The following is a 27,256-nucleotide window of genomic DNA, read 5'->3' on the forward strand; positions in this document are numbered from 1 at the left end:
GTTGTTATTATTCTTATATGTTATACATGACAGAAGAATGCATTTCTATTCATAGTACAAAAATGGAGCACAATTTTTCATTTCTCTGGTTGTACCCAAAGTAGAGTCACACCATTCGTATCTTTATACATGTACCTAGGTAATGATGTCCATCTCATTCCACCATCTTTCCTACCCCCATGCCCCATCCCTTCCCTCCCTCCCCTTGGCCCTCCCTCTATTCTGAAGATTTGATTTACGAAACTGCGGAGGAGTTGACGATGGTGCAGGATTTACAGAAAACAAGAATTGCTCGGGCTCTCACTGCCCAAGAGAGAGGAATGGCTGCTCTCAAGGGCTAGAAAAGGTAATAAAAACGACCTGGACGGCCCAGCACTATCGTGACCGGCACAGGAGGGATCTCTGGACCTCACCAAACCCGACAACTCAGCACAGCCCACACGTCGCCTCCTCCTGGCAGGCGGGTGGAGTTGGGCTCACACGTGTGCGTTTCGCCCTTCGCGGCGTCATACTTCCGGCTCTCTCTTCTGCATCCGGGGTATGACACAAACACACTCTTCTCTTGGTCGGGCCTCGGGAGCCCGCCCAGACCGGAAGCGGAAGTTAATCCCGAACTCGAAGGAGGAAGCCGGTGCGGCTCCGTCAGCAGCCGGCCGCTGGTACGCCGTGAGGCGGCGGCGGCGCCAGCGGGCGGTGGCTGCTCTGCTCTCTACAAGTGGGTCCCACCGCGGAGCCGGTAGGCGGCCCGAGGGCCTGGCGCCATGAAGCTGTACAGCCTTAGTGTCCTCTACAAAAGCGAGCCCAAAGCAGTACTGCTCAAAGCCGCTTACGACGTGTCTTCTTTCAGTTTCTTCCAGAGGTCCAGGTGAGCGGGCAGGCGGTGGTGGCCGGGCAGAGGCCGGGGGTCGGGTGAGTCCTTGAGGAGGGCCAGGTTTAGGGACAACGCCGTGAGAGCCAGGGTCCGCCTCGGCCTCCCGCAGTGGAACCTGGTCATGGCTTCTTCTTTGGTTCGGACTGTATCTCTGAGGAATCGTTTAGCACTCCCTCGTAAAAGTCTTATGTCATTCCATTACCCAGCTCTTCTTATATCATTCTGCACTTTTGTCCTGTACTCAGGGTTTTTCAAGTTTTTGCCGCATAAAAATTAGAATGGGACTTTGAAATAGGCAGATTCCCAAAGTTGACGCCCAGATGTTCTGAATTAATAGCTTGTGTCCCAGAAGAGTATATTTTAAATCAGTGTCTCGAACCCAATCAATGATTATGATCAGGAAGTCTGTGTATTATGTTTAGAGATCCACCTTTGTAATTTCTTGTGTGACTTCCCAACAATTCAGTATAAGAGATACTAGTGTATTCTTTTTTATGGTTAAAGTCAGCTACTGAAGCCCCAAGATGTTACACCGAAGTGAACTGGAGTCAAACCCAGATTGTGTGCTTTTTAGTGATTGGGCGCTAATAGTACACAAGGGTTCTACACCAAAGATTTGGAAGAAAAGTATGGGCTGTGTAGGGCTACAGGCTTTTAAATGTATCTGGAGCACTTTAATTGCAGGAAGGTATACATTAGAAGTGCCATAACATGCCCAGGCCATTTGTGGGAGCCGGTAGAGTGACTCAGGCAAAAAAAAAAAGAAGAAGGACCCTACAGGAGAACCTTGTCTCAGAGTCTGGTGGAATCTGCCATGCAAATTGTTTTCATTGCTTCAGTGCAACAATTTGTTCTTGATGAGAGTGGCCAGTGGCTTGCTGGCTGGATCTAAAACAATTATTGTTATTTTGTTGAAACTATCTGTTACTTTTGGAGTTTTTATAAATTATTTTTTCATTGTGGTAAAATACAGATAAAAAATTTATCATCTTAACCATTTTTAGGTACACAACTCAGTGGTACTAAATGCATTCATGTTGTGCAACCATCAGCATCATCCATCTTTTTATCTTCTGCAACAGCCCATTTAATGCTAGTTTTCCATTCCCTCCTCCCCTATCCCTTGGCAACAGTCATTCTATTTTCTGTCTCTATGATCTTTGACTATTCTAGGGACTCATATGTAGAATAATAAGGTATTTGTCTATTTGTGTCTGGTTTATTTCACTTACTGTAATGTCTCCAAAGTTCATCCATCCTTTTTGAGACTGAGTAATATTTCACTGTATGTATTTATTACATTTTGCTTTCCCATTCATCTTTAATGGACACTTGGGTTGTTTCTACATTTTAACTATTATAAATAATGCTGCTATGAATATGGTGTATAAATATTTTCTTAAGACACTGCTTATGGTTTTCTTCAGCATATACCCAAAGGTGGAATTGGTGCCTCATCTTTGGCTCCTTCTTGAAGTTCTTAATGTTTCACTTCGTTTTACCATTGGCTTCTGTTTTCTGCTTTGTGTAATTGCATTTTTTTTGATGGAACTTTTGGTGCCAACTTGGCTCTGGTCTTTTCTGTTTTTTCCATTTATACTGAAGAGTCTCATAGATTTGACTATAGGACTTATACCTAACTTCTTGGGATCCCCACACTATTCTCAGATAACTAACACTAAAGGGACATCTCTCATTGTGTCTCTTAAAGCCATATGTGTTCCAGCTGAGTCTTTTTTTTTTTTTGGTGAGGCCACCCATCCATCGTTTATGCCCCATGATTACCAAACTCCAAGCTCAAAACCTTTGAATAGATTCGCTGCTCTTTTGACCCTGTATACAGGCTCTTGCAATTAATGCAAGTCTTCCTTTGTCTAATTATAGCTGTACTCGAAGCACTATGTTTAGTTTTACTGCAAAGTCTTCCTTCTTTGAACATTTTTAAAGATTGTTTTCCTCTTTCCTATGATTATTTTGATCATATCATTCCCTCATGATGATAATATGTAGTAATACTATGTGCCACACATTGTGTCAAGTTCTTTACCTGGTTAATGCATTTAACCATCACACAAATTTTGATTTTATAAATGAGTCACAGCACAGTAACTTGCTTGACATTTGAACTGGGATCCTGGAGATGGGTCTTCAGATTATGTGTGCCTCTGTGGGAGCCTTGTTTGGACTTTCATTTAAGGAATCTGTTCTGTTGGCCTTGACTGTCCTTTACATTGCTTCCCCAGTCAGAGACTCCTTAACATCTCCTATGACTGTTCCATTTTGGCCAGATGTCTCTGTTAGGACTGTTGTGAACCTTCTCTTTTCTCTCAGCCTTTGCATAAGCTGTTTCCCACTTCCTCGTCTTGGTTGTTTCCTTCTTCTTCTTATTTTTTTTTAATGTTTATTTAGTTATAGATGTTTACGTAGTGCTGAGGATTGAACCCAGCACCTCACACACACGAGGCAAGCACTTTACCACTGAGCTACAGCCTCAGCCCCAGCTGTTTCCTTCTATTTCTTTAAGAGTGGGGTTTGTCCTGTGGATGAGCCCCAGCAGACCTGAGCCAGCACTTACTACAGAGGTGTGTGGCATTGCCAGGGTCTGTTGTATGGCTACAGCAGTCACTGGTTGTATATCTTCTTGACAGATTTTGTCACTAGTGTATGTTTTATCATTCAGTGTTTATTTATTCTGTTTCTTGGAAGTTAGTGGGGTTTTGCCAGTAGAAGCTACCTCCTGCTTTTTCACTTTGTCCCAAACCATGCTCTGACCCAACTGTTAAATTTAAGGTAACCCAAAGAAAATGCCTCCAAAATCTGAAAGTGAATTGTTTTGGTGAACTAGTGGACAGACAGATATAAAATTTATTACCACCATTTAAGTCATATCTGTCATTTATTTTTTATGTGGTGCTGAGGATTGAACCCAGGGCTTCACATGTGCTAGGCAAACACTCTACCACTGAGCCATAACTCCAGCCCTGTATTTGTGTTCTTTGTAGTGGGTTTTCTGTGTGTGTGTGTGTGTGTGTGTGTGTGTACAGGTGCTTATGTATCTGTGTATGTTGTTACTACAGAGGGAAAGGAATGAAACCAAGAAGCAGTGTCTCCTTAACTTATAAGCTCAGAGGTCACTTTCCATTGTACTAGGGACAGGTGACAGGAAGAAGGTAATAAATATGTGTGTGTTTCTTAGTGTTCAGGAATTCATGACCTTCACAAGTCAACTAATTGTGGAGCGCTCAGCGAAAGGCAGCAGAGCTTCTGTCAAAGAACAAGGTAAGAGGACTCTTCAACTTCAGAGTGTGTGGAGCCTGGCTGCCACATTTTGGCAGCACACAGTTTTTTCAGCACATGGAGAGAACTACTAGGACCTCACTTCTGTGCTAGCTTATTCTCTCTTCTCTCCTCTTCCTTTTCCTATTTACACAGAATTCTATGTTCACTGTTGAAGTCTAAGCTTCCTAGATAAGATTCCAGAATCCAAAGCTTGGATTCACTTAAGATTAGGATCTGACTCTCCTGGAATCATAAACAGCGTTCATATTTCCTTTCTCCTCCAGAGTTGCAAATTCCCACCAAAAAAAGGATTTTTAGTTAGCACTAATGAGGTAATGCTTCATTCTGTGCTCCATAGGTTTTGTTTTTCTTTTTATGAAAGTTTTTAGGCACTTGTTTTAGATTTTTAAGTTATATTACAGATTAGAAAAGAGTTATGGTAATTTCATTAGGCAGAAACAAAGACCATATCACATGCGCACTGACTTCAAGCCACTTGATTGTAGAGTTACTGAATTGATGATATAAATATCATTTACATCATAGGCAGTATTCAACACACACACACACACACACACACACACACACATATACACATATATTCCACTTGAAATCCCTGCACAAAGAGCATCACAGAAGTGAAATTGAATTACAGACATTTAGTGTTCTTTTTCAGTTATCCTTCATACTGTCTGTCCTTCCCAGCTTTATTACTTAAAGATGATTCCTCAGACACCGATTAGCTTCTTAGTTTCTGTGGAGTGTGTACACTTTGACCCCATGTTTAAATCTTGCTTATTTTGGATTGTATATGAAATCTGGAAGCATATATCATAATTCCCTATCCATTTTCTGATTTCAAGGGCTCACATTCTTTCTCTTCTTATTTATTTGTTTTCCTGTTTTTCAGCATTGAAATCTTTTGAATCAAATCCTTAAGGACAAGAAGGGTCTTATTTGTAAACTGTAATCCTTTTTTTTTTCTCCTTGTTTGGGGAGGTGGTTCACTGTCATTTCTGAATCCCTTCAAAGTGATGGAAATTAATAGTATTATGGATTGTGACTTGTGGAATCCCTTTTTCAAATCATACCTTTTGGTCATATGACAATTTTAGTGTAATACTGCTAGAAACCTCAGTCAGCAGTGGCTAAATTTTTTTCCTGATAGCTCTCACTAGTCCCCCACTATAGGTTGGAGCATGTTGAGCAGTATTGCCATAATTTGGCAAACTGTGGCCTGGAAGGTAATTTCCTATCTTTTGGACACTCTGAAAGGTTTTGTTTTGTTTTAAGAAAATAGAAGATTCTTGTCTTGTCTGGTCTTCCTTCAATTTGGGAGCAGCACAGAGCCTCAGAGAGGTTATGAATTGCCAAGACATAGCCAGGCCTATCCTGAGCTCAAGGAAATAACTTGGAATTCTCCTGGGGACATATTGACTGGTGGCTCACTTTAACCTTGGCTTCATAGATAAGGCATCGACTGGTCCTAAGCAGGTATTGGGCTGCACTCTGTGTTAGATCCATGTAGCTGTGCTACAGAGCCTCCACAAACCTTACCCAGCAGAGTTGAGCTTCATAGTTGCTTCAGATTGGCTTCATTTGACCCAGAATGCAGGAGGGAGCATTGTGATGTTTTGATTTGGGGGATTAAAAGTAGTCCAAAACCTTCATGTCATTATTGATATGTCTGATCTCTTGTCTCCTTAGAGTATCTGTGCCATGTCTATGTTCGGAATGACAGTCTTGCAGGTGTGGTCATTGCTGACAGTGAATACCCATCCCGGGTGGCCTTTACCTTGTTGGAAAAGGTAAGTATGTGGTTTGTCTGGATTGGACTAGGATGAGGGTGGAACATCATGTACTGTGCTTAAAGCACACAGGATGATTGGTTCAAAGTCTACATGTTTTTAGCCATCTCCCCTGCCCAAACCAAGAAACAATTTGACATTCCTGCTCATGTTCCCTCACTGCTACTGACTCTGAACCTCATTTGACCCATATCCAGGCCACTGGGTGATAGTACCTTTCCTCTGGACCAAAGCCAATTGTGCCTTGGGTTTTCACAGCTCTAATCTTGCCCCCTATGCCTCTACTGAGGATCTTTCACTCTTTCTATGTTGCTCCTGCAGTCATTGCAGCTCTCTCCCCTGATGTAAGCTCTTAGCACCTGGGCATTCTATAATTTCTTGGTGGATTGCTAAATATAAACTTGATGAAAGGGGACTCATTCTGTCCCCACAGAACTAAAATACTTCCAAGTACATAAAATCCAGTAGTTGCTTAAATCCAAAGGACATAGTTCCATTTTTTGAAGAATTACTTTGGAAAATTAGAGGGCCAATGCCCTTTTCCCTGGAAATCTTGTCATTTTTAAATGTGAACACCTTTATCATTTCCCAGATGAGGTTCATCCCAAGCTGGGCATATTTTACTTTTGATTCTAGACTACTTACAATGTGTTTTAATAGTAAGAAACATTTGGAAAGAGAAACTTTAACCTAGATTGTCCCCTTGCCTTTGGATGTCCTCTTTTTCCTTCCCTGAGCTCTGGGGAGTCTGTGAACCTCATTCAGGGAAAGGTGCTCAGGAGGAAGCCCTGTCACTGAGGGTGCTGGTAAGCACAGTGGGAGACTTGTTGAGGCTTCTTTGTCTTTTAGGTACTAGATGAATTCTCCAAGCAGGTTGACAGTATAAACTGGCCAGTAGGATCCCCTGCTACAATCAACTACACAGCCCTGGATGGTCACCTTAGTAGATACCAGGTAGGTTTAAAGAAACAAACTATAGAGATTGTGTGGCCTAGAATCCACTTGATCCTAAAAAGGCCAGTCATCATGACAGTTCTGGTGACTTCTTTTGCCAATGTTCTTTCAAACCTTCTGTTTGAGAAACACAGAACATCTGCCTTCTGACTTGGGAACCCAAGCTGTAGGCAGACTTCATTTCTTTGCTGTGTGTTTAGACAGGTTGTGTCTTTTTTTACTATGAAGATTAGTCCATTTTCCTTGGTTTGAGTTTTTTTCTAGGTAATCACTCCATTACTGACTGTTCTTATTTTGGCTCTTTCCTAGAACCCCCGAGAAGCTGATCCCATGAGTAAAGTACAGGCTGAACTTGATGAGACCAAAGTCATTCTGGTAAGCAGGAAGGCAGAGAACAACTCTGGGACCTGAGGGCACAGGGGCATGCTGCCAGCTGAGCATGCACAAAGCCAGCCCTTGTTTAGGTAGTGATGCGGTACTGTCAAGGAAGCAGTGACTGCCATTCTATCACCTGCATCAGAGTGTCCCTCCTGTGCCTCTTGGTTCACAGTACCCATTGTTTGATACGGATCAGATTGAGAACCAGTGCAGCCCTTGATCCTCCTTCCATGGCCACTCCTTGTCTGCAGTTACAGAGTTGCCCTCTATAGTACTTTATTCCCACCACCAGTGCCATTGTTAAGTTGGTTCTCCACTTCTGACAGGTGCCTCCCCTGGCAGTATCAGTATCGAAAGGGGCAGAGTGAAGCACACTCCACTGACCAGAGGCAGCCAAATTCTGCAATACAGGCCTATTGTAGAATGAGCTGGAACTTGCATGTTTATCTGAAATCTGATTTGGAATGGTTTGTTCTTTTTTTTTTTTTTAATTGCTTTTAACTGGTTCCCTCACTTCCTATCATCTACTAATCAGTAGCCATTGATCTGTCACTCTTCTACTTAAAATCCTTCAACAGCTGTCAAATCTACTCCAGGATAAAGTGTACACACTTATGCCTTATCCTCTCTTACACCATTGTCTGCCCAGTTTGTACATAGTGCACCATGCTGGGGGTCTTTCTGAAGGACACTGTTGCCACAGCTTGTTAAAGTGTCTCCCTGACCACCAGGTGAGCACCTGGGGCATCTTTCCATCTTTGTTCACTGTGCAATGTCTAGCTTACCCTGGTGCTTATCAGTTGATGAATAAATGTGTGGATATGAAGCCCAGAAAAAAATCCACAGCTGATGTGAAGTGCTCCTCTCCACACCCACATGGCTTCGGCAGACACTGTATCCTGGGCTCAGACTTGCTGGTTGTGGGGTTGGAGTCTTCTATTTTTTAAAACCAGCCTAGGGCTTCCACATAGGTCTCTGGCATAGAGACCTATGAATAACTTGGCTTTGAAATGAAAGTTAGATGTGACCAAAATCATTCTGGTAAGCAGGAAGGCAGAGAACAACTCTGGGACCTGAGGGCACAGGGGCATGCTGCCAGCTGAGCATGCACAAAGCCAGCCCTTGTTTAGATAGTGATGCAGTATTGTCAAGGAAGCAGTGACTGCCATTCTATCACCTGCATCAGAGTGTCCCTCTGTGAAAGTCTTCAAGCACCTATCTTTTATATAGCCTGTTGGTCTTTCTGATCACTGAGATGATGTTTCTCCACAAGCCCTGAGTCGTCCTTGTGCTGTTTGAGTCTGAGTCTGAGAAACACAGAACCTGGGATATCTACTCTCCCCTTTTTCCACTGGGGAGCAGTAAATAACCTTACCCAGTCCTGTTCTAGCTGCAGTTGTAAAATCTGGATTATTGGTGTCTGTATCTTTATTTTTTCCTCTTAATAGTTTCCCCTTTATAGGGGTTGAACCCAAGGACACTATCTCTGAACTCCATTTTGAGACAGGGTCTCACTAAGTTGCTGAAGCTATTCTTGAACTTGAGATCCTCCTGCCTCAGCTTCCCAGGTTGCTGGGATTACAGCTTGGTGTCCATATTTTAATTCAGCTAACTTTATTTTAAAAATCTGAGTTGCTTAGCTTTGCATAGGGATAAAGAACACTTGCTGATTCTTCATCCTGTACCATTTCACATGTGCATACAGCTGCCTTATCAATCATCTGGAGAAGTTGAGCTCTGCTTCTTTGCTAACTGTTGTGAGGGTATCTATCCCTCTACCCCTTGATAAAAGGTGTTCTTATTTCCTAAGTGCAGAATGATGACATTTAGAAAAGCAGGGTGAGTTCTATCACAATGCTGTCTAGTGGACATATACTGTGTATATATATGAGTCATGTGTAATTCAGAATTTTATAGGAGTCATGTTTTAGTTGTTAGTAGTTTCAAAAGTAGTTGAAATGTATTAATATTTTTATTAAACCCAATATATCCAGATATTATCTTTTAAATGTGTAGTGAGAATAAAAAGTCACTAAGAGGGTGTGATGCATGCTGAGCCTAAGTCTCTACAACCGTATGTGCTTGTACTTGAAGTACATCTCAGTTTGGACTTGCTTCATCTTTTGTACATGATAGCTCTATGTAGCTCCTGGGTTGAGACACCACAGCTTTACCAACTTGTTAGTTTCTTGCAGATGCTGTTAATAAATACTCACAACAGAAGTATTTTCTCACAGTTCTGGAGTCTTGGAATCAAAGTGTAGGCTGCTGTTTTATTCTGGAAGCTCTGAAGGGTCTGTTCTAGGCCTTATTCCAGTGTCTTGTGGTTGCTGGCAATCCTTAGATTGTAGGTACATTGCTCCAGTCTTTGCCTCTGTTGTCACACAGCCTTTGCTGTGTGTGCCACTCTCTTTTCTCTAAATTAGGATACCAGTCATTAAATTAAGAACCTACCCTAATCCATCATGCCCTTATCTTCACTAATATCATTTGCAAAGATTCTTTCCAAATAAGGTCACATTCAGAGGTTCTGGGTAGATGTAAATTTTAGGGGGGCCACTATCCAACCCAGTGCAAGTGTGCATTGTCTAGCTATGGTTTTCTCTTCCCATAGAATGCCCCACCCATCCCCCATGTAACCCATGTATGTAGATGCACACACAGTAATATATAAATATAAATAAGCATATGCATGAACTCTCCTAAATCAGTGCTTATCTGAGTATGTGCTGGGAGCAATTTTGGGAGGTATTTTTGTCTCTGGGAGAACTAGATTCTGTGGGAATGCCACCAGGTCCTATTTTATCCACTGGGATAGTAACTGTTCTGAAACGCAGTCCTAACACTTAGAGATATATCTGTGCTGGAGAGGTGGTGCTTCCCCAGCCTCAGAACTTCCGCGAAGTCTCTTGTCAACAGTTGCTTACTGAACAGAGCAAAGAGTTCTCTTTTCTCTTTTGTCCAGCATAACACCATGGAGTCTTTGTTAGAGCGAGGCGAGAAGCTTGATGACTTGGTGTCCAAATCAGAAGTACTGGGAACACAGTCCAAAGCCTTCTATAAAACTGTGAGTAGCTGCTGCCTGACTCTCCTGGGCTTCTCCCACGGGGCCGTTGTAGCTTGTTTCTTCTGATATTCTGTACTATGGTCAGACCCTTCTTCATTCATTTAATTAGGGTGGATATGGATTTCAGTCCTTGGGGCGTGGGAGCCTAAGACAAACTTCACAGGCCCCCATAACAGCAGCAAGTTCACTCAGGCAGTTTATCTTCTCTGCTTCTGAGGCTGCACATTGCTGGTTTCTGAACCCACATTGATTCCAGTTCTTATGATCAGGAGTTTGTCCTCCTTCCTCTGTGGCTAAGCAGTTGGGCAAAAGTCCTTAAAATGCCAGCAGCTCCCCTTTCTGAGGAGGTCCTTTTTCCCTTTGGAATAGCTGTTTTATTGGCAGGATGGCTCTTAAAGACTGCCTCTTTTCTTTTGGAACAGTACTCATGTCTCCCCGAGCGGATGTGGCACTTTTGACCCATTATTGAATAGTAGTAGAGATGAGTCTCCCTAGCCTTTGTACACATACTTTTGTGTGCACACTGGAGAGGTCAAGTGGGGTTAGGAGGGCAATCTATGACCAGAAAGCAAGAGAGAAAGTATAACAGCCATCTCCACAAACATGAGTAGGACCACATCTGTTCTCTGGAAGATCATGTTCTGGGAAGAAATGCTACCAACATGGTCAGATAGTGTTATTGGAAGACAAGAGTGGAGGAAATTGAGCCGATCCAATTTGCATTGTTGGTTTTTTGCTTGTACCTTGCGTAATAGGAATTTTATCCACTTTTTGATAGCATTAATAGGGTGTGGGGGGAAAAAAAAGAGGTAAGGATCCCAGACTGGAAACTTTGTGGTTGTGGACTACTGGTGGCAGCTTCCCTTGAGACCTTGAGGACAGTCCTGGTATATCTTTTCTTCCGTCCCTTTTCATATTAGTTTCTCTGTTAGACTGCTGCAGAGTCTCATCTGCCACTCCTGACAACTGCCAAGATTGGAACCCCTGCCTTCCTCAGCACCCTTCAGTTCCCTTTGTTTCTTTCAAGGCCCGGAAACAAAATTCATGCTGTGCGATCATGTGATGCAGCCCATGGAGGCCGGCACTGGATCGTCCATCACTCATATCAGAACTGCAGTCCTGAGGAAGAAGAGATGTCCGAGAAGAGGACCTGGAGCTGTCCAGACTGGTCATTTTTATTTTGGAGTTTCCCAGAAGAAACAAGGGACAGTGGAAGGGTGGGGGAAATTCAAGTTCATATGTCTGGTTGTGATTTTTAGAAAGAATTTGAGGCCCTCAAAGGTGTATTTTTGGGAAAACGAAACCATAAACTCTGAGTGGCTCCCATAGGTGCTGAAGGGCTCATTTTCAGCTAACCCCAGAAGGCTCTATGGGAAGAAATTTAGAGCCAGCTCTTTTTTGATCCTCAGTATGCCTCTGGATTTCATTTGTGCATTAATGATATTAACTCTTCAATAAGTGGGGTGGGGGAGGGGTCCCTGATGATAGGGCTGGGGTGGGCAGAATTTGAACACTTGGGGAAAGCCTCTCCTGGGGCACCATGGGAATGGGGGTGAGCCTGCTTACCACAGTGGCCAGAGTCAGGTGGTAGGCCAGCAGTTTAGGCCTAAGGCCTGTGTGGGGGCAATGATTACTAAGTCTCACAAATTCTCAACCTGTTGTTTAGCTTGTCTTTCTGTAAGGATTGGCTTCCACCAAGGGCAGGACCCATCTAAATACCTTCTACCCCGTACTATAAAGTTGACTTGTGGGAGGTGTTTGGAAGGGGCTGAGATAGACAAGATGTGAAGATTGTGGCTCTGCCATCCAGCAGGCTGGAGTTAGGCTCAGGAAAGGGGGCTCTTGTCCTGGTATTAGCATGGTCATCTGGTAGTGCCCGTCTTCAGGGGAAGATCCACACACCGGTGCCCTCAGCTGCTCAGCATGGAGTCATAACCCGCCTTGACTTGGAATTTGACTTTGAACATTAGTATCAAAGTGGTGGGTGCTGTAGACTTTCAAAACTGGTTTTTATTTGCCTCTTCACTACAAGACTGTCTTGGCAATTGCCTGGGGCCTGCCTGTCTAAATAAGTCTTTCCTGTGGATACCAGGAGGAGGTGCCAGCAGCCTGATGCCTCCCAGCACCCACCTGAACTTCCTATGGTGGGAATTATACTGACCTGACTATGAGGCCTTCTCCTGGTCAGAGGCAGCTACGGGATTGGTCTGAACTGGTGCCCGCAGGAGCCACCTTGACCTTGAGGCCCATCTCCGGAACCAGGCTGGAACAGTCCAGGGGGTGGGCCTAGGATGTGCTAAGTACCAAACCGCTTCTTCATGCCCCACTGTGCTCAAGCTCAAGATGCCTGCTCAGAGTACACCAGGGGTTCCTGTCCTAACAGAAACCTTTGCTGGAATGATACCATCTACAAGTATTGAATCAGTGTCATCTCATCCTCAGGAGCCTTATTATGAGTTTGCCCTGCTGCTCTGAGAGCCTGCATGTGGGTGTGGGGTGGGTGGCAGGGTGGGATCTGCTGTGTGTTTTGAGATCCCTATTCCAGTTTGGTTTACCAGCCATAGCCCTTTTTCCTCTGGGCACTACGGTTTTCCCCGTGGAATGGCCTGCCTGTGTTTTTTTCCTACTCTCGTAGACATCATCAGTCCAGGACCCCCTGAAAGACACAGATCTAGCCTGTGTCCTGGTACCTGAAGTGGAGTGAAGTGTGCCTGGATCCCAAAAGAAGAAATAGGATGGTTCCTCTTTCCCCTTCCTGCTCTGGAGGATATTAGGAAGTAGTGTGGGTAGGTGGAAGAGGTGTGAGATTGGGGGAAGAGGAAGGGAGACTGGCCCACATTTGGCTGCCCTTCAGCAGGAAGGCAGGAGTGGGTGACTCGGATGGCTCACCCCACATTCCCCTGCTCTCTGTTATGTTCTAATGTTAAATCATTTGGCAAGAGTGTATTTTAATAACTACTGCCTAACTTCTGTGTTCTGTTTGAGAGGTTCCTGTCTAGATAAAGTTGTCTTTTGAAACTACAAAGTGGTCCTGGTGCTCTGTTTTTCAGCTTCAGAGGGTACCCTTTTTTCCAAAGCCCAGCTCAGCCTCCAGGGAGAGAAGCCAATGGCTATGTACCTGGGGGTCCTAAGATCTTGTCCAGAAGAGGCAGGTCCAGGCCCAGTGCCTTAACCTTTCTCCACACTTTTCTATCAGGGACCATCCCCCCCACCCCGCTTTTTTTTTTCTTTTCCCTTTTTTGCCATTAACCAGGTGAGGGAGCCCTGGAGTAGAAGCCCTATTGCCTCTGGTCTTAACTCTGACCAGGGAGCCTAGCTGGGGAAAGCTACTTTTTAGCCTCAGAGCCCTGGGGAGGAAACTAACTGGCCCAGGCCTTGCGTCCCTTTGAGAGGATCTGAGAACACTCAGTTTACTACCCAGCACAAGTGGAAACTACAGCAGGACATGGGGAATCCTCCCTGAGGAGCAAAACTGAGCTGCAGGTTTGGATGTGAAGATTGAGAGTCATTTCAGCTGCTGATCATTGGAGTTCTGAGGCCTCTGCCTGTCCTGGAAGCAGCCCTGGACTCAGTGTCCCTTATCAGAGGACCTGTCATAGCTTGGGGTAACCTGAGCCTGAAGGGGAGGGGGCGCTGGGGATGCAGCCCAGTGGTAAAGCTCCCTTGGGTTTAATCCCCAGTTAAAAAAAAAAAAAAAAAGTGAAATGCCTCATTGGCATCCCTGCCTGTAGTGCTTAGTGGTTAACCCCAGGGTGGTTAGCCCTGGGTGCTATCCCTAAAATTCCATCAGAGCTGCCCTGCTGGCATCTTGCAAAAAGGCCTCAGGAATAATGCATGTTGGAGGCTCAGGATCTGTAGTGTGCTGCAGCCTTCCTGAGGAAGGCCTGGCCTGGAAAGGTTCCTCTGATTACAGTGATAAACAAGCAAAGCTCTAGATACTATGTCATCACTGCACCTGCGGGTACTGGCCTAGATCTTTTTTGCACTGGCTCTTGGGATCTGCCTCCTGCTTCTCATACCTGGGAGCTTCTGACCAGGTATAGCACACAGGTCCAATAAGCTGACATCAAGGGCATCTTCACTGAGCAAGGGGGTCTGTAACAAAATGCTTAGTGAAGGAGATAACTGGAAGCTTTGGCCAGTTCTGGGGATCCCTTAGGATCCCCGTTCCTACTGGACAAGATTGATGGTATAGGGCCACTGGTCTTATCAGAAATTCCTTGGAGCCAGAAACAGTGGTGCATACCTGTGATCCTAGTTATTCAGGAGACTGAGGCTGGAGGACCCTGTGTTCCATAGGCCAGCCTGGTCAACTTAGACCCCTGTCTGAAAATTAAAATGTTTAAAAAGGGCTGGGGATGTAGCTTAGTGGTAGAGCTCTTTTCTAACATGCACAAAAGGTCCTGGGTTCAACCCTAGCACCACACACACAGACGCACAAAGTTACCTGAACCCAAGGATAGGTGTGTTTGGTATCTGGGATTGTTTTGAAGCCAATACTTCTGTCCTAGAAAGCACAAGTTATAAGGAACAGGGCAGCAGGGACAGGCCATGGGATGCAGAAATAGAGGGGAGTGGAAACGAAGATGTGTGTGGAGGACCACAAGGACTATCCAGGGTGTGTCCGGGAAACAAGAGGGCTCCAAGGCAGAAGAAAGATCCACAGAGCTCTGGAGGCACAGGTCAGGGTTGGTGTTTCTGAGGCAGGCTCTGGCAGACTTTTCACCTGAGACATAGGCTATAGCTGGAAACTGAAGGACAGCTTGGGGACAACCTGGGAACATGAAAGGCCTGGCAGAGTTTTCACTGAAAGGGGTTTGCTCTGTGCTTAGACTGGAGATGTAGGGCTAAGGCCTGGGAGCCTTTCCTCTTTGCACCCAGGTCAGCCGACAGACCCTCAGCACCTGCTGACCCTGGAGGCCCATGGCTGCTCCTGGGTTGTCTCCTGGCATCCCTCTGCTCCCACCACTCTAGATCTCTGACCTGGACTCCAGGTTGTAATCTCTGTATGAAGCCTCCTGACTACAGTAGTTGCCTGATGTCCATGCTGGTCTGAGTGTCAGCTGTCTGCATAATCTATGGGAATAGAGCATGGCTGTGGCAGGCACATGTCCTCACACCCAGAATAGCCCATGTCAAATAGCATGGAGGCATAAGGAGAGACCGAAGGGGACACTCAGGGATCCTGGTCTTAGGGCTCCTTCCTGCCTAGAGGCTGCCCTTCCTGGCCTCATCTGTGTAGGCCACTGGGGTAACTAGAGAGGTCAGGGCATTGGGGATGGAGGCCTTTTGGTTCCAGTGTCTGAGGTGGACAGCCTGGAGCCCAGAGGACTTGAGAGACCTAGACACAGGGGTGAAGACAGCTGTTGCTATGACCCACTAGCCACCCTAGAGGGACATAGGGCCTCATCCCTCTGCAACATCAGGGGAGGGGCCTGAGCCAGGTCAGGGCCAGGGAGTGGATGTGGGTCTATACTGTGGGGCAAGGGGTTGGCAGGGTCCCAACATAAAGCACCCAGCTGCAGTTGAAGCAGTTTGTCCTGTTTTTCTTTTATTTGCAGTTTCCCGAGACAGAACAAAATAAGAATAATTTTTGTACACCTACAAGGCTCAGAAAGAAAAGACAATGAAACTCAGCAAAAAGAGAGAAGAGGAAGGGGCCGCCAGCACTGCAGGCAGTGACTCCCTGCAGCACTGGCCAGCGGCCAACGCCACCACCCGCAAACACCTAGCTAGCAGAGCAGGTGTGTCCTGCTCTTTAGAGAGGGTCATGCAAAAGAATTATCCCCCAGAAAAAAAAAAAATCCCCAAATTATCCCAGACAGGCAGCTCCGTGGAGATAACAAGGTGAGTGGGAGAAATGGGGAGGAGGCCCCAGGACGCCAGGGTGGCCGGCCGCGGGGCTGCACGCTGTCCATGGCAAGCCCTGCCGCTGTCCTGTGGCCTGAGCCACTCGCGCGGAGCCTGGCAGATGTTTACCCTGTGTCCATGGATGAGGACAGCTGTCCTGGGCACAGTATGGACGAAAGGTGGTGTCCACTGAGTGTCCATGGGTGGGCAGTCCCCTTGGAGTTTAGGATCCTGTGTCCTGTCCCCCACTCTGTGCCCCTCCCTTGACTTGATTTGTGGGGGAAGATAAAGAAAATCCTTGTTGAAAAATGACGTGAATTGAAGGTGGGCAGCATTGGGGTGGAGGCTCTTGCACCTCTGCACTCAAGGCTCCTACCCACTCCTACCAATCTGGCTTCAGACCCACCTTCCCTGGCCCAACTGCCCTGGGACTCTGTCTTTAGCCTTGCCGTGGCACCCACCATCATAAGGGGCCGGGACCACCTCACAGTGAGCCCAGGCAACTATACCTGGGAGCACCACCGGCCCCTGGAGGCAGCACATTGTCCCTAGGGATCCTCCCTCCACCCATCAGTGTCTAGCCCCACACCCATACATCTTGCCCCCAGCCTAACCTCTTTAGGCTGCATCCCTGGCCCACCACCACCCTTGGCCTTCCACGTGCTCCTGGACGGCTCCCACAGAGACTTCTGCTCCAGGCCCAGGTAATGAAAGTACTTCTACGTCAGCAAACAACTACTCAGATCCCTGCCCAGGCAGAAGCCCAGCACCTTCTTACCCCTCTTTCAAACTTGCTGTGTCATTCAACCCAGCCCTGAGCCCCGCAGTTCCCCATCTCTGCAGATGCAGCCTGGCCTGCTCCCAGCATCCATTGTCCATCAGGGATTCCAGACCCACAGTCCTTGGTAAGGTCTGCTCCCAGCTGCCCAGGCTGAGGGAGGGCCATTGTTGTTCTGCTGCTGGCCAGCAGGGAAGGGACAGGTGCTCCAAACAACAGGGAGGCCAGCCTTTGGCTGATTCCCCTCTCCACAGCTGGACAGATCAGAGCTGCAGCCAAAGTGTCCTCTTGCCAGGCACAAGGCCTGGAGGCAAATTTTACCCTTCCACACCTCACTCCCCAAAGGACCAGAGCTGGAGCCCAGGGCCCTTGAAGCTTCTCTGGTAGCCTTGGGGGCGGTGGTCTCTTGCACGCTCAAGGGGCGAGGGGCTATCCATGCTGGATAGTGACTTGAGGAAGCCCACACCCAGCCCTTCACAGGGATGAGGGAAGGGAAGGGAAAGCAGGAACAGCAGCAACTCTCAGGCACGACTAGCGGGAAAGGAGGCAGCCCAGTGGCCCCACAACCCTCCCCAAGACACCTGACACCACAACAGCCAGGCAGCACACACAGGGCCCATGCGTTGGCGGGAGGATGCAGATGCCTGAGGTGTGGGGTGAGTGCGATACCTACAGACTAACACCGTTCAGCACGCGTGGGGGCCTCGTGGGTATGTTCATGCCCCAAGGGCTCCCCAAGGCCAGGAGCGAAACGGACACACGTGGAGCTTGGGTGGGGAGCGACCCCACAAATGCCAGATTTTTACAGCTTTTCCTTTCTTTAGTTTTTTTTTTTTTTTTCCTTTCCTTTTCCCATTTCATCCGATGTCAAATTTTTTTGAGTGGTTGTCGTTGTCGTCATCTTATTTTTAAAAACAAATCACGTCTGGTCTTGTTTTCTGCAGACACAGGCACCAGGGGAGGGGGCGAGGCAGACACAAACATGCGACAGGCAGGCCGTGCGCCCAAGGGCGGCCGGGCTCCAAACACCAACTCTGTCCGGTGAAACAGGCGCAGCTCTGAAACAAGGGGTGGGTCACCTTCCTCAGCACCCCACCCCTGTACCAGGCCCCCAGGCTTTGCTGTCTACAAAGAGGGCCCCCACAGGGAGTGGGCAAGTTAATGTTCACAAATGGGCCTGGCTGCGAGAAGGCTCCAGGCTCAATTACTACCTAGGCGTTCGCCCCTGTGCCTACCACAGGTGATCCCCATCTTAGGTGCTGATGAGTGGCGCTAGGGAGCCCCTCCACCATGACCCACCAAGTTCTGGCCTGCATGGCTTCTCCAGCCTCATCAGTTTCCAGCCTTCAGGGTGTGCCCTGTGACACTGCTGGCCATTGTCCCCAAGGGCCACTCACCTCACTGCAGTGGGGCCACAGGTGCTCCCGAGCAGTGGAAGTGCACATTCTGCCACTTGCCATCACGGCGGTGCCACACACGTGTCTCTTCGGACTGGCTGGTACGGGGCCGGCCCTGCCCGTCGATGTACTGTGTGAGGCGGATGTAGGCGATGCAGGCTGCGTCCTCACCAATGACGTGCACATGTGGGTTCAGGATGGTCGTGTGAATCGGCTTGCTGTTCTTGGCCAGCACTGCAGACAGGTGGGGACTCGGCACTGAAGATAACTGGTCCCTCCAGCAATTCCCCCACTCTGCATGCACTATAATCCCCCCTCCACCTCCAGCATCTGACTTGCACACCTGGCTCTCTGCCCCCACCACCTTGGCTCCCCTTCGTGGGGATGATTCCATAGTTGGCCACAGCCCTGCCCCTGACTGAAGCACTTCCTTGAAGGTGCTACCCCCTCATGCCCACCCCAGTTTCCTCACTCACGGTTCTCAAAGTAGAATCTGTGGAAGTCCATCCCTTCGACCAGGTTGCCTAGAGCTTCAGGCTCAAATGAGGTCAGGCCTGGGTCACAGATTTTCCTGGGGGGCAAACCCAAGTGAGGAGGGGCCCAGTTTTCCATCCTCCTCAACAACCCCCCCACCCCAGCCCCCCAGAGACTCACGCATAGGCTTCAAAGTCACCATTGTTGACGGCCTCAATGAGCTGCTCTGTGGTTTTGATAATCTCCTGCTTCCGGGCTGCAGGAAAACACTGGGATGACCACTGGGCACTGAGGTGGGGGGCCTGGGTGGAGCTTGAGCTGCAGGCTGTATCCATGTGGCGGCTCCCACCCTGGTTTCTGCTTCTGGTTTCTAGAAAGGACTCCCAGGCCCTGGCACCTGTGCCCAAACTGTCCTGATCACACCACTCCCTCCACAGTCATCAATGGCTTCCTCATTTCCAAGTGCAATAGCTCTATCTCATTTTTCTTTAAATGTTTTTAAATGACAGAAATACTTCATCTATATAACAAAATGTCTGAAAAATGCAGAAAGAGGGAAAAAAAGCCCTTTTCACAACTCGCCCCACAATGGTCCTCCTATCTCCATGGGTCCTACCTGGGCTTTCCTGTAACTTCCACCCTGACTTATCTGCCTGCTCCATCTTCCACCTGTGCCATGTTAACTTAGTAGTTCCTTCCCCCAACAACTCTTTGGCAGCTGGTAAGAGTGGTGGGTTACTAGGGGTCAGCACCAGGCAGGAGCAGCCATCAGCAGACTCAGGGAGTGACTCCAAGGTCCCTGGAGGGTGAGGGGCTCCTGAACAGACTAAGGTACAAGATGGTCCACAGGAAAAAATATGCAGTCTCTGGCTACCCCATATCCTGCTTTTCCCTGGAAGCCACAGCCTATGGCTCTGCCTATTTATTATCCTAGTCCTGGGCTGGAGCCCTGGCAGACCCTTCTACCCCAACTGGCCTTAAGTCTGCTACTTCTCCTGGCTGACACTTCTCCTGGGTTCTGGCTCTAGGCTTCTAGACAGGCTCCCTAACCTCTAGGGCAATAAACTGGAAGCCCCTTTGCTACTTTAATTACAGTTTATTGTAAACTTTTTAAAGATGAAAGAAGCAGACAATAATATATCCCATGGCAGGGCTGCCTGTCACCATTCTTGCAGCACCTCTGGGACACAGGGGAACTTGTACCTGGGAGGCAGGGAGGAGGGCTAAATCCACCACTGCAGAGACACTGCCTGCTACATGGCAGCCCACGTGTGACCACATGTGCTGGCAGAAGGCATCTGTGTCTGCTTGCGAAATATGAGCTATCCTTGCTTGGTCCCTGCAGCACCTGGCCAGTGAGGGCAGAAGTTGCTCAATGGCACCTCTGAGGAGTTGGATGCATTCATGTGTGAGAATGTGCATGTGTGCACACACATGCTTGTGCATGCAGGCAAACATGTATACCTGTGTATGAGTGCATGCATGTAGCAGTCATGCAGTGTGCATGTACACAATGCTACATACAATTACACACCTGCATGTGTGTATGTGACACAGTGCATATGAGTGCCCATATGCTGTGTCTGTGGGTACATGTCCATATGTGTGCACATGCATGCATGTTTGTAATCTGCCCGTATCTTGGAAAGGCCCTCTCTCCTGACCCAGCTGTACTTGTGCCATCATTCTGGTTCCATTTCTTGCCTGGCCTTGTGTCTAGATCATATCACTGTTTGTGTTCAGGGTAGTCTCACAGCAGGTGCCTAATCCCGCTACTCACACAATCAATTCTAGAAAGCTGGTCTCCAGGAGGAGTGGGTTGTGAGTTCCAGAAACCCTTTCCCCTCCAGTTCCTGTTCCCAGTCCCACATCTATATGCCCAGCTCTGGGAGAGTACCAGGGCTCTGTTCCAAATGTGCAACAGCTATTCAGGTCCTTAACATCTGGACCCCACCAGGGTTGCAAAATTCTAAGTGCCCATCACGCCCCACTTCACCTATTCTTTCTGGAGGTGGCTCAGAGCTTCAGGTCTGAGCTCTCCTGAACCTGCAACCAAATTCTTCCCCTGTCCCAGAGCCAGGCTCCCTGGGCTGTCGCCCCTGCCTTCCACTGCCCAGCACCTCCTGACACTTGATAATCCCCTTTTGAACAGAGCTTCTAACAGAGTGAGCTGCCCTCCTCCTGCTGCTATGCCCTCAGCACAGGGCAGAATCTGACTGGAATGGAGGACATTGTTTTGTTTCCAGTGGGCTTTGATTCTATAGTCACCTTATACTGTGGTAAGTGGAACCAATCTTTCATTTGAGGAATATAGTTTTAAACAATCTATAATTAAAAATGGGAGTCAGTGTAAAGAGAAAATGTTAAGTAAGCAGAAGAGGAGGTCCATGGTCATAGCACCAGTCAAGAGGCAGTAAACAGGGTCTCAGAGTTGGAAACAGGATCTGCTGGGAGAGCCTCCTGCCCATTCTACAGGTAAGGAAGCTGAAACCTGTGAATTGGGGCCAGACACCTCTTACCCTGAGGAATGGCTGCTGCTTAGATCCCCATACAACCCAGCCCACTCTGTCTTCCCAAATAGCTTGTGGGTACTTTTGAGTTCTTGATGTCCAGGTCTCTGGAGAAGGAAACCACCCATGAGGGAGGGAGCAGGGCGCTCAGCATGAAGGGACGCCTGAGGCATGATGCCTGCAGCTGAAGACAAGATGCCCTGTCCCCAACAACTCAAGAAGCTCAAGTGGTGGGCAAGGTATGGCCTGGGAGGGTTTTCCCCAGCCCAGTGTGAGCCAGGGCCTCACGCTACCTGCAGCTCTCTTGCAGGAAGCCAGCAGCCTAGGGAACCCCCTCGTATCCAAGTGGGGCTGGTGTAGAATCTGACCCCAGCTGGCTCAGAGCCCTGTCCTTCAGAATCAGCAGTGGTGGGAGGCAGGACAGCTGCCCTGGGATCAGCGTGGATCAGCCTGCCTCATGCATAATCCCCGATTAGGGGGCTAGGCCTGGGGTGCAGGGAGTACCCGGGTGGGAGGGTCTGGCCTGAGGTGGGCCAGTGGCACCTGGCTATTCACAAACTAATACAGCTGTGGGCACCTTCTCAAGAAAGGGGGGAGATTCGAAACCTGGCTGCAGAATGGCATGGAGCTGGCACTTGGTGCCCTCCTCCTTCCACAGACTTCTTTCCCTGCACTTTGCCCAGCCCTGCCCAGTTCCTTCCAGGGTGGCCAAACAGACCCTTTCTTGTAGCCCTTCCTCCTCTAGCCAAGTTCAGAACAGACCCTAAAGGAACAAGTCTATGCAATGGTCCCTCAGGTGATCCAGCCATTCAGTTTCCCCACAGGCCCTTACCTAGAATAGCCACCCAGCTAACTGTACAGACCCCTATGGAAGCCCCCCTTTCTGGCTTGCCCTCCATAAGGGCAGCAGGACTCCTTAAAATCAGATGAGATGCTGCAGAAATAAATGCAAAAGGGTGCCGATACTCCCAGAAGCCCCACTTTGTGCTCACCCCAGTGCCTTTCCTATTTGCCTCCCTCATGAGCTTTAGATGCTGTCCACCCCACGATTGACCCCCAACCCCCTCACCAGCAAGAACCTGGCCTCTTGCCTCAGCACCTCATCTCCAATCCCTCCAGCTGACCTGGAGCCCCTTTGAGACTGCAGGCTGCATACCCCCACCCTCTGTAGGTCTCTCTGTCTCCTCTACTCTGCCCCAGACACCTGCAGCAGTCCCCCAAGGCTGGCCTGCAGAGGATTAGGGAGGTGGGTGGCCCCAGGCCCCACCTATCACAGGTACTCACCCAGCCACTGCCCTGCCATGCCGAGCCCCTGGCCCGGCAGCCTCTTCTCTGAGAGCATCTCAGCACCACCCCCAACTCTGTGTCTCCCTAGAGGCAGGGGTGGTGGTGGCTGCAGCCCTGGGATGTCATCCATCCCTGTAAGCGATACTGGCCGGCAGTCAGCAGACAGACTGGGGAGGCCGCCCAGTCTGCGCCTGTCTCTCCCGCCCTCTCTTGCCCCTGGCTAGCCCTCAAGTCTGCTCCCTGATGTCCAGCTGGGCAGCTGGAATGCCAGAACTTTTCAGTACCCAGGACTATGTTCTTTTCCTGCCATACTATCCACACAAGTCCACCTTCATCAGAGTGCAACCTGTACAATGTGAAGGGCCCTGGCCAAAGAATGGACCCTCTGCCTCTTGCATTGAAGATCAGCACTGCAAGGGCAGCTGCCCACTTTATTTTCCCATCAGAAGAAAGCTATGGCCCACAGGGTAGTGCACAGGTTAGCAACAAACATGTCATTTGGAATGCTTTTCCTATATGCAGGCAATCATATGCACATGTGTGCGCGCGCGGGCACTTGTGCACACACATGCACACCCGCACGCACACATGCATACACACATACTTCATGACCATAATTTGAATTTTATGAGGCCAAATGACTTCTTTATGTGCTTAAATGCAAATCTCCATGACCCAGTAGAGGGACCCTGTGTCCCCCATGTCTCCAAAAGCTAGGCCTTCCCAGAGCCAGGTTGGTGACACACCACAGCAGGGGCTCACCCCCTTTGAGCCCTCCAAACAGCTTCCAGGGCCACTCAAAGTGCTACTTACACGGGGTGGGCAGGGGGCCAGGGAGAGTCGGAGATGGGCAAGGTGGGGGGCCCACTGGCAGGGAGCCCTCAGCTTCTGGGGTACCTGAGCCCCTCCTCACCGAGTTGAGGATGTCAGAGATCCTGGGGGCTGAGTGGAACAGACAGACGTGAACACAGTGGGGTGAGGGGACATGCAAGAGAGAAAACTATGGGCTGAGAGCCAAGCCAGAGGGGGAAGACAGGGAGATATAGGAGGATGGAAGGCAGACATAGGGGGATGTGTGGGGATGTGGGAGGACAGAAGGAATGTGGGGAGCTGGCTCCAGAATGAACCAGGATGCCTTTGTCTGTCCAGGTGGGCTGAGCTGGAAGCTGCTATGGGCAGAGGGTGCCCTCCAAGGAGAGGCAACCTGGCCCAAAGGAAGCCAGAGGATATTTCTTCGTGTAACTGGCCCTTGGGAAGGGCTTGATATATGGGAAAAAATGGATGAGGAAGGGAAGGGAAATCTTTCTTTCTTTTTGGTACCAGGGATTGAACCCAAGGAAGCTTAACCATGGAGCCACATTCCCAGCCATTTTTTATATTTTATTTAGAGACAGGGTCTCACTAAGTTGCTTAATGCCTCATTGAGTTGCTGAAGCTGGCTTTGAACTTGTGATTCTCCTCCCTCAGGCTCCTGAGCCACTGGGATTACAGGTGTGTACCACTATAACCAGCTAGGGAAGGGAAATCTAAGAGGAAGCATGATCTTGGCCCATGTGGACAGCACAAGTCAGTAAAGGCTAAGCCTTTATGTCATATCTCTTTGCCTATAAACTGTGGGGACCCTGACTGGGATTCCAATTTCAGCACATTCCTCAACCCTCCACCCCTTGCTGAGGAAATTGTGCTCTGGGCTTGAGGGTACATTGGAAACCAGAGGCATCCCTGGGAGTAGGCTCCTGGGCACTGTGGCAGGGCAGGGTGAACCAGATGTGAAGTCAGCAAGGCTGGAAAATTCTCAGCAGAGATTGCCTGAGGGGGCAAGGAGGGGCCAGGCCAACTGCCCAAGTGTAGGACAGCCCTTCTGAGAGAGAGGCCTAGAGCTGACAGCGAGGTGGGCGGCGAGCAGGTGGGGAGTAGGGAGTAGGAGATGAGCCACAAAGACGGCTGGGTCCCTGGAGGCAGAAGCCAAGTAGCTGCCTTGCTGAGTTAGCGCATGTGCCCCCAGGAAGCCCAGCCAGGCTGGATACCCATTGGGCATCCTGGCCTGGGGAGAGCTGGGCCGTGCACAGCAGGTGCAGGAAGCTGTGAACGCTGGCCATTCGCAGTGAGCCCTCAGCAGGAGAGGCAGCAGGCCTGGAGGCCACTACTTACACGGGGTGGGCAGGGGGCCTAGGAGACCCGGAGACAGGCAGGGTGAAGGCCCTGCTGATAGGGGCCCCTCGGCTTCTGGGGTTCCTGAGCCCCTTCTCACCGAGTTCAGGATGTCAGAGATCCTGGGGGCTGGGTGGAACAGACAAGACATGAACACGAGGCAGACAGACGCATGAGAAGATGGCAGAGCCGAGAGGAGGGAGGAAAGTAGGGCCCTGGGCTCAGACTTCCCACATGAAGGCTATCTCAGCAGCAAGAAGTCCCCAGAATGGGGCAGAGAGTTAACTGGGCTATTCTTGGAGATCATGGTATCAAGACCTGACCCTTCAAAGCCTCCAAGACTGCCCAGAGGCAGGCTGTGAGCAGGAAGGTAGGCTGGGACAGTTTCCCCATAGACAGAGACCTCTGGCCCTGGCTTATATGGAGGTGGCATTCACTGGGCAAAGGCAGCTCTGGGAGCCTGATGTAGAGGCCAAGGGCTGAATCAGGCTGGAGCCATTGGTCCAAGCTCAGTCCCCCCCACTTGGTTCTTGAGTAGCCCTTCAGAGAGGATTGCCAGGCCCTTCAAAGTGATCCCGGCAGCAGCAGGGCCCGGGCTACTTACATGGGGCTGGCAGGGGGCTAATAGGAGTTGAAGATGGGCAGGGCAGGGGCCCCTCAGCTTCTGGGGCTCCCGAGCCTCTCCTCACCGAGCTTAGGACATCAGTGACCCTGGGGCCTGGGGTGAACAGAGGAAGGTGGGTAGGCGGCAGGCACTTAGGAAAGGGGGCAGCAGAGGCCCCATAATGGGCTAGAAAGGGGAGGAGGGAGGTTATCACTGAACCCCAGACCACTGCTGGGAGCTGGAGGGTGAACAGAGGTGGGTGAGGAGGGTCATCTTTTGGGGCCACCCACTAGGGTCAGGAAGCCTCATTTGGTGGCCCCTGGCCAGGACCTGTAGAATCAGGAAGTGGGAATGACAATCACCACAAGGCATTGTGGCCACTGGGCCTGTCCTGGCTGAGGTGAGAGAGGCCCAGTGGTCCTGTTCTGCAGCCCCAGGACCTGCCCCATATTAGTTTCCTGCCTTGTCTCTGAGCCTTATCCTGTCCCCCTTGTCCTCTTCTATCTCTCTGCAAAACTGAGGCTCAGCCACCTTTGTTATTGCCCCATGCTGAGGGCACAATCTTGAACAGGGAAGTATGAGTGGTCTTCATACTGCTGACTTCAGGGCCTGTTTCAATCTGTGGGGGAACGACATAGATGTCCACTGTCCTGTGTCAAGGGTCCAAAGCCCTATGCTTACCTCACTCTGAAGCTTGAGGGACATTCAGGAATAACATCACAGCTGGATGGGGCGGGTAGGATCAGAACCCCCATCTGACCCCTGGGGCTATCCTAAAGGGCAGCTGATGGACTATGTAATAGGTAGCCTGGAGTGCTACCAGGCTACTTCTGGGGAGTTGGACAAGGCAGAAGAGAGGCTGGGGGACCACTCGATGGTGCCAGGTGCCTTGTGGTCTTTGGGAGGAACACACAAGGCTGTGCTCTGCAGGAAGAGCTTTGGGATCAGGGTATAACACTGAAGCCCACCACAGGGAGGGGGGATGCTCCCAGGAAACGAAGCATGGTTCAGTCACCCAGCCACTCACCAGTGCAAGATGGACGGAATCACAAGCTTAAGGAACTTTAAGAGAAGAACAACATCTTGAGCAAATTCTACCCTCATACTTGGTCCCCCATGGGAACTGAGCTCCTGGCTCCCAGAACAGAACAAGCCCCAATTCATGGCCATGGCTTCCTCACTTAGACAGGGTACTTGAGAAGCCTGGTGGTGGTCTCAAAGCTGCTTCTTGTCCACACTGGGCAGCCTCTAACACCAGGTCCTAAGCTGCTGTGTTGTAGGACACTGGACCCCCTGAAGGCTTATCCACCCCAAAGAGTAACCCAGCATGGATGGGCTAGGTCTCTGGCAGGTACCTTTAGCATCTTCATCCTCTATGGTTGTGTTGGTGCTGTCAGAAGATTCCTGAGGAAACACGGGAGGTTCAGGTCAGGATGTGATTGAGGATAGAAGGGATACAGCCAGCAGTGGGATTAGCCAAGGGCTCTGGGTCAGGCCTGCGGTGGCAGGCCTTGGGGCCCCCCAAATCTCATGGAGCAGTAACTGGAGGAGAAAGCTCCCTTGCCTGTGCAGGAGCCCTCTCCAGGCCTCATCCTGTCCCACCATAAGCAGCATCCATCCACATCCCCAACAGCAAGGGCCTTGACTTCCCTTTTCCCAGCGAGACTCCGGGATGCTTAACTGACTGTCTAATGAGAGGAACCGGCATTTTGAAATTTCAAGACTTAAAACACAAGGTGATTTTTCTAACTCCTGGTGATGTGCCTGGGCATTTGACATTTAGATGGAGCAACTTTCAGATTCAAGTCTCTTGGGGCCCCAGACAGAATATACCTGCCACCTAGCCCC

At 49.3% G+C, this 27,256-nt stretch overlaps 2 protein-coding genes across 19 annotated transcripts in view; one reads left to right on the plus strand and one right to left on the minus strand.

Annotated features, from left to right (window-relative positions):
- The first annotated feature begins 565 nt into the window (after nt 1-565).
- On the plus strand, nt 566-16,123 carry Ykt6 (YKT6 v-SNARE homolog). Of its 3 annotated transcripts, none has more exons than XR_007341737.1 (7): nt 570-865; nt 4,068-4,150; nt 5,858-5,958; nt 6,808-6,912; nt 7,222-7,287; nt 7,617-7,757; nt 10,256-10,357. XR_007341737.1 is itself a non-coding variant. In XM_015490268.2 (7 exons), exons 1-7 carry the CDS (start codon nt 762-764, stop codon nt 11,418-11,420), a joined length of 597 nt encoding a protein of 198 aa, XP_015345754.1. In that variant the 5' UTR covers nt 576-761; the 3' UTR covers nt 11,421-16,123. The 3 variants fall into 3 exon arrangements, 2 of the variants coding, with proteins under 2 accessions (XP_048642498.1, XP_015345754.1); XM_015490268.2 differs by lacking the exon at nt 7,617-7,757 and adding an exon at nt 11,385-16,123 and having other exon boundaries at nt 576-865; XM_048786541.1 differs by lacking the exons at nt 6,808-6,912; nt 7,617-7,757 and adding an exon at nt 11,385-16,123 and having other exon boundaries at nt 566-865.
- Nucleotides 16,124-17,826: 1,703 nt separating this feature from the next.
- Nucleotides 17,827-27,256, minus strand: part of Camk2b (calcium/calmodulin dependent protein kinase II beta) — a 139,809-nt gene continuing 130,379 nt past the window's right edge. For 8 of the 16 annotated variants that reach the window (XM_048786530.1, XM_048786528.1, XM_048786529.1 and 5 more), the window contains 8 exons: nt 26,764-26,812; nt 25,409-25,522; nt 24,805-24,933; nt 23,467-23,595; nt 19,037-19,112; nt 18,859-18,953; nt 18,383-18,616; nt 17,827-18,043 (listed from right to left, as the gene is read on the minus strand). In XM_048786530.1, the coding sequence (XP_048642487.1) occupies nt 18,384-18,616; nt 18,859-18,953; nt 19,037-19,112; nt 23,467-23,595; nt 24,805-24,933; nt 25,409-25,522; nt 26,764-26,812 (825 nt within the window). In that variant the 3' untranslated portion in view covers nt 17,827-18,043; nt 18,383. The remainder of the gene's footprint in view (nt 18,044-18,382; nt 18,617-18,858; nt 18,954-19,036; nt 19,113-23,466; nt 23,596-24,804; nt 24,934-25,408; nt 25,523-26,763; nt 26,813-27,256) is intronic. The other 8 variants (XM_048786538.1, XM_048786539.1, XM_048786537.1 and 5 more) reach the window with 4 other exon arrangements.

Source organism: Marmota marmota, unplaced genomic scaffold (genome assembly GCF_001458135.2).
Source record: "Marmota marmota marmota unplaced genomic scaffold, marMar, whole genome shotgun sequence".
Classification (NCBI taxonomy): Eukaryota; Metazoa; Chordata; class Mammalia; order Rodentia; family Sciuridae; genus Marmota; species Marmota marmota.

Coding starts and splice junctions, on each gene's coding strand:
- Ykt6 (XM_015490268.2), top strand. CDS start 762: ATGAAGCTGTACAGCCTTAGTGTCCTCTACAAAAGCGAGCCCAAAGCA. Junction 4,151..5,857: donor AGCTTCTGTCAAAGAACAAG/GTAAGAGGACTC, acceptor TTGTCTCCTTAG/AGTATCTGTGCCATGTCTAT. Junction 6,913..7,221: donor GTCACCTTAGTAGATACCAG/GTAGGTTTAAAG, acceptor GCTCTTTCCTAG/AACCCCCGAGAAGCTGATCC.